General features: G+C 46.5%; 2 protein-coding genes across 2 annotated transcripts in view; one reads left to right on the plus strand and one right to left on the minus strand.

The window, feature by feature from the left end:
• The window catches only part of spg21 (SPG21 abhydrolase domain containing, maspardin), a 10841-nt gene extending 8489 nt beyond the window's left edge, over positions 1-2352 (minus strand). Inside the window, exons 1-2 of the mRNA XM_005754988.2 lie at positions 2028-2352; positions 1824-1886 (exon numbers count right to left, since the gene is read on the minus strand). Of these exons, the coding sequence (XP_005755045.1) occupies positions 1824-1886 (63 nt within the window). The 5' untranslated portion in view covers positions 2028-2352. The remainder of the gene's footprint in view (positions 1-1823; positions 1887-2027) is intronic.
• Positions 2353-2472: 120 nt separating this feature from the next.
• Positions 2473-4323, plus strand: pdcd7 (programmed cell death 7). Its single transcript, XM_005754989.2, has 2 exons — positions 2473-3713; positions 4090-4323. Exons 1-2 carry the CDS (start codon positions 2850-2852, stop codon positions 4306-4308), a joined length of 1083 nt encoding a protein of 360 aa, XP_005755046.1. The 5' UTR covers positions 2473-2849; the 3' UTR covers positions 4309-4323.
• The last annotated feature ends 1528 nt before the right edge of the window (positions 4324-5851 follow it).

The following is a 5851-nucleotide window of genomic DNA, read 5'->3' on the forward strand; positions in this document are numbered from 1 at the left end:
TTTAAAATATATAATTTTTAAGACCATTGTTGGTTTTATTCTAGTTTAAACCAAACCACTCCACTGGATTTGGCTAGTAGCTAAATCTTTATCTAATATCTTTTATCCTGCCTTTCTCTTCTCACCCCAACCAATCACAGCAGATGGCCCCGCCCCTCCCTGAGCCTGGTTCTACCTGAGGTTACCTCCTGTTAAGAGGGAGTTTTTCTATCCCACTGTCGCCAAAGTGATTGCTTAGAGGGGGGGGGGTGTCATGATTTTTGGGGTTTTCTCTGTGTGTACTATTGTAGGGTCTACCTTATAATATAAAGCACCTTGAGGCGACTGTTGCTGTGATTTGGCGCTGTGCAAATAAAATTGAATTGAAATTGAACACTTTTTACTCTCTACTGCACAAATATGGGCACTGCACAGCTGTGGATTAAATGAAACTTGGAAACAAAAGATTTTTTATCGTCCATGCCGCCCTAGTTTAGCTGTCTGAGCACATGATGCTGAAAGCAGCGGCCCTGTGACTACTGCACACAACATCAGTATAAATGTGACCATGTGACAGATGGCTGACTGACCAACATGTGTTAAGGACAGAAGCCTTCAGTGCTCACATGACAACAAAGCAGGAAGTCTGCAGTGGCAGAAAGCCTCATGCACACCAGATCTGAGGACAGCCAGGCATTCAGTAGCTCACAGACTAACCACTTGGAGCCTAACTATTTCCTGGCACGGCGACAGAGTGAACCCATGTTCAGACAGCACCACCAACAGCAGTGTGTTAGTGTGAGCAGAACTAAGCTGCTGTGACTCTCCCTGGAGGAGTGTCACTGGAACTAAAGACAAGATGTCGTGATGAAGAGCAGCTCTAACACATGGACGGGGGAAACGTGGTACATACTAGTACATAGTAGTACTAATGTACTAATGTAGTAAAACTAGTTTGTGGTGCAACTCAAATGCGGCTGCACCAAAATCCTGTGGATCATATGAGATGTTGTCATGTTCAGTGCCAAAGGTCACACCGAGCACACGACTGGTGATCTGACCACAAGAATGCTTGTGCATCCACGTGTAACCCTCCATGTATTCATGTGCACTGTCACAATCACTATGACATTTCAAAATGAAATACACTGCCATGTCAGAAACACACGTATAACAACATAAACAACTCCAGCTCCAAACAACGTTTTTAGAGCGTTTCCTGCTCAGTCATCTCTGAAAACTCAGACATGGATGATGATGATTCTGAAATTATACCTTCATATATCACATACATTTACTTTTAAAGTCCTATCCACCCACCTTTCCCCACTTTAAAGTCCGAGGCCAAATTTGAACATGAGCATTTAAAAATTATTAAAGAAAAAAGTCTAAATTGTCTTACATCAAAAGCAGGGTCTGTAATTTAGGACAGACGTTAAAAAAAACCCTCAAAGTTGTGTTTCTAATGCCACTTCCTGTAAACTCTCCCCGACTCCTCCAGGGTATGCTCGCAAAAATATTTAACAATCATTTTGTAATTAGTCGAACTACATGTGCAAACTCTAGACTGCCTACTGACATTTTTGTTTTTCATACTGCTCAATCCAGCACGAAAGTTAAATAAAAATGGCTTTTTCTTCATGTTGTGGTTCAGGGGAGCAGAAGGCCTCGGTGAGCTCGGATCATAGTTTCGGTTCCAGCCCGCCTCCGCCATGCACCTGTACTAAACAGTAACCTGGCTTCTAACTGCATGCGAGTTTGTTTTTCCTCGCATGCACAGAGAGGACATAACAAGTGTGTACTTCCTTAATGACGCAGTGGGCCGAGCAGCTCTGTGTACTCACTCTCTTCAGTGGCACCGTGCTTCTGAACCAGTTGTAGTCCGGAGACACTTTAATCTCGTCCATCTGTGGACACACAAAGTAGCAGTCACAGGATGGCGGCGTGCTTCGGCCGGGGGAGGTTCGGGGAGAAAACACCACCCGCCGCGGCTACCTGCTGTTAGCTCCGCGGCTAACTGCACGAGAGCACCGGTTTAAATGACTTACCACAGATGTTCACCGCGGCCCGAGACGCCGTGACGCTGCTGTTCCCGTGCTACCCGTGGACGTCAGTCACCGTATTCGAGACTCCAGGTCCATGTCGGGGTACCGTTTCTTAACCGGCCGCCTGCTCATGTGACTCTGCTTTCACACACTTCCGTAAAAGCTCCTGGCTGCCGCGTTCACCTCCACGCCACTTCTTCTTTTGGTTTAATGAAGAATGAATCGCAAGCTTCCAGCGCAGCGCCCCCTGCTGTTTCCTTTTAAGCTAATAATCTAATTTATCTAACGCAAATATGGCGTAACTGCTCCAGGTTTGTATTATCTGCAGTGATGAGGATAAAACACAGAAAAACATGAAGGAGATTGTCTTGGCCTGTTTTAGTCATTAATATACTACTGCATGGGCTGTTACATATTTGAGGTTTTAAAAGGATAAGGTTTTAAAAACTGAGCCACTAAAACCGAGAGAGGCCGACAGTGATCACTGGCTTTTTATGGACTAGTTCAGATTAAATACAACAAGATACAAACATGTTAAAAACACAACAGCCTTAATAAACTCAGAGTAGTTTGGACCGGGATGCAGGGTTCAAACGCCATCATTTAACAGCCTCGCACTTCCGGCCTGCGAAGGCCAAGTACGTCGAAGGATGCGGCCCCTGAGTGGCTGAGTTCCACATTTCCGCCTGTAGGTGGCGATGATGCAGCCGCAAGTTGGTTACCACACAAACATCAAGAACTAAAGAAGAAAATCGCCGCGTACTGTTCTGTTTCAGCGGTGTGGTTCCGAGTTTTCTTCAAGGATACGGTGACTGTTACCGGGCCATGGATAGCTCGTACCGCTCAGACACTTCGGGCTATAACAGCCGCTATGTGCACTCGCAGTACAGTCACCCCGGGCTTCACGAAGCGCGGGAGCCGGACCTCACGGTTCCACCGTGGACGCCTCCGCCGGCTTACGACGCTCGTCCCTTCGGTGTGGGTTTCACGGGACCACCTTTTGCCCAGCCTTATGGATTTGACCCCTCTGTGCCCCCGCCTGGTTTCGGCTGCCCACCCCCCGGACACCTCCTGAACGTGCCACTCCCAAGCATCCCCGGAGCCCCCCAGGAACTCCAAACACGGCCTCACGCTCCTCGCTGTGACCGTGAGCTAGCGTCAAATCGCAGCCACACGGAGCACCGCGGCCCGGTAGCGACACGGGATCCGGACGATGATGTGACCCGGCAGAGGAAGCAGGACACGAAATGGGTCAGACAGTTCTTACAGGCCACAGGGAAGAAGAGCTGCGGGAGGCTACAGAGCCAGCACTCGCCGCAACTGAGCTCCATCTCCTCCCTCAGACAGGCTCTGTACGGGGCAGCTCAGCTCATTTCACGGCTGGAAGACCTTTGTCACACTCTGACTCACTCTCTGCACGGTGACGGTGAGTGGACGCGCTCATACTTAAGGGCTTTAGGCATCAAGGCAGAGCTGGCGGACAAAGCCAGACTTCTCGCCGACACCTCACGGTTAGGTGAGCTGAAGGCTCAAGTGTCCCGGGCTGCTTGCAGGAGGCTCCGCAGACTCAGAGCCAGGAGAGAAGCAAAGACGGAGGAGAAAGACGCGGAAGAGCGCAGGTCTCTCAAAGAGACCGCTGTAGACAAATGGAGGATGAAACTGATGCAGGAAGTGGAGGAGAAGAAAAAGGTATGAACGATTTTGTCAGCCACGTGTTTAAAGAGTTAACTGTTACACTTCCCGTGGCTGTAATCATGGCCAGGGTTTCATATTAAGAAGCCAACTGCATGTTTGGGACGGTTTGTTCCACTTTTGGCTCAGATCATAGTGCTGCAAAGACTGTGTTTATGAGCGGCAGCCAATCAGACTGCAGCAAGCTTAAAGAGCGGTTGGTACAGAAACAAGAGGTGCTCCAAAGCGCTTGTGTCAGGGCTGCATCAAGTATGGAGGCCCAGAATGAAACGCTCTGAAGAGGGCTCATTATGGCCACAGCTTGTTCCGGTCATAGCGCCTGTCGTCCTGTGTGGTGTTGTTCCAAATGCTAACATCAGTGTTTGTGTTGCAGGAGAAGGAACTGAAGATGGCTGCAGACTCTGTCCTTTGTGAAGTTAGGAAGAAGCAGGCGGATGTGAAGAGGATGCAGGACATCCTGAGATCCCTGGAGAAGCTGCGTAGGCTACGGAGAGAAGCGGTATCCAAGAAAGGTGGGAGTAGGTGTTGTATCGAGCTGGATGCACTCTCAGAGTGGACTCTCCCCCTGTCTATCAGGTTGCAGCAAACCTGAATCTTTCTTATTAATTTATGCTGGAGTCTTTAATGCTTTAGTATTGAATGGGCTTTGCAGACTTCACCATGGTTACAGTTGGACAATTTTTCCATGCCTTAAAAACATTTGACAGACCCCCAAAAGTCGTTGGTGGCGTTTGAATGTGTTCTTACTTAAAGACATCTTATTTGCTATAATGATTAGGGGTGACATACATTTTTTTCCTGAGATGACACAAAAATGGGTGTCTGGTGGGATGCTACGAAAGAATATTTGAGGACGAGGATTATTTCCTTAGCTTCCTTTTATGAAGAAGACAGCTAATGAAAATATCACCACACAGGAATCTCAGCTAAAAGGAGGCTTTACATTCTTATACTAAGAACAGGGCTATGAAAGATAGCCTTTGATTGTGCTGAATGGGATTATTTGTTTAAGACATTAGAAAAAATTGACTTTGGCCTTCGTTTTGACACATGGGTCTATATTGGACGAATTTTATTCACAGAGATCCATGAGACAAGGTTGCCCCCTCAGCCCTGGGTTGTTCACAACTGCCATAGAACCTTTGGCACAAAAGTTGAGAAACAACATGAAAGTTGCTGTGGACACTAATCATCATAAACTTATTTTATATGCAAATTCATAACATGACATGGGCAGAATAATGCCCATGTTAGGACAGTCCCCTTATACTTTATTCAAACAATGGCAATTTTGGTGGTCCTCAAACGGTCTCAGATACTCCTGTATACAAATTGCCTCCGACTATACTGATATGGTTAAAGCAAACATGAGACCAATGCTGGAAAAAATTGGTAGATTGTTTAGAATAAACCTTACACAATGATGACTGCACATGTGATTTATTATATAATATCTAGTATCCCACTTATATATTCAAGATTCTTACTTTAAAGAACTGGATAGTTTGATTCAGCAGTTTCTCTGGGGCTGGTCAAGTCAAGTGGCCTTGTTGTCAGAAAGTTCCTCCGAGACCTGGTGCTACATATTACATATAACAGGCAATCAACAAAAGACTATATAAAGTACAAGTGTGCCAAAATTGCAAAACAAACAGTGCAACACCAGACAACAGAACGATACAGACACAGGACAGTGCAGTCACAACACTGCAACAGTGACAGTGGGTTGTGCAAAAAGTGTGTGTATGAGAAAAAAAAGTGCTTATGGTAGGTGTGTGTCAGTCCACTCATTGAGTGTTCAGGAGTTTGATGGCTTGGGGTTTGGTTCCCAAACTTTTTTTGCTGGGCCCCCCTTTGTTTTGCAAGAAAAATGTCCGCAGCTGTTTCGTCCACGTAAACGGCGTTTCGAATCAAAACTGAGATTTTTTTAAACTCTTTTGCGTTTCCGTGTGGACGAGGAATACAGAGTTGGTCACGCAGCGTCAAAGGTATGCGCCTTTATTCACGTCACGCTGTGGCCACGTTATTGTTTACATGAGAGAACTGCAGAATGATGACAAAATACTGTTAATCTGACTGTCTGCAGGTTTTACACACAGTTACTGTCCCTCTGTTTACAAAGGCAGCGGCGTCAC

Source organism: Pundamilia nyererei, unplaced genomic scaffold (genome assembly GCF_000239375.1).
Source record: "Pundamilia nyererei isolate P.nyererei 1_Seehausen unplaced genomic scaffold, PunNye1.0 scaffold00803, whole genome shotgun sequence".
Lineage (NCBI taxonomy): Eukaryota > Metazoa > Chordata > Actinopteri > Cichliformes > Cichlidae > Pundamilia > Pundamilia nyererei.

Coding starts and splice junctions, on each gene's coding strand:
- pdcd7 (XM_005754989.2), top strand. CDS start 2,850: ATGGATAGCTCGTACCGCTCAGACACTTCGGGCTATAACAGCCGCTAT. Junction 3,714..4,089: donor AAGTGGAGGAGAAGAAAAAG/GTATGAACGATT, acceptor TTTGTGTTGCAG/GAGAAGGAACTGAAGATGGC.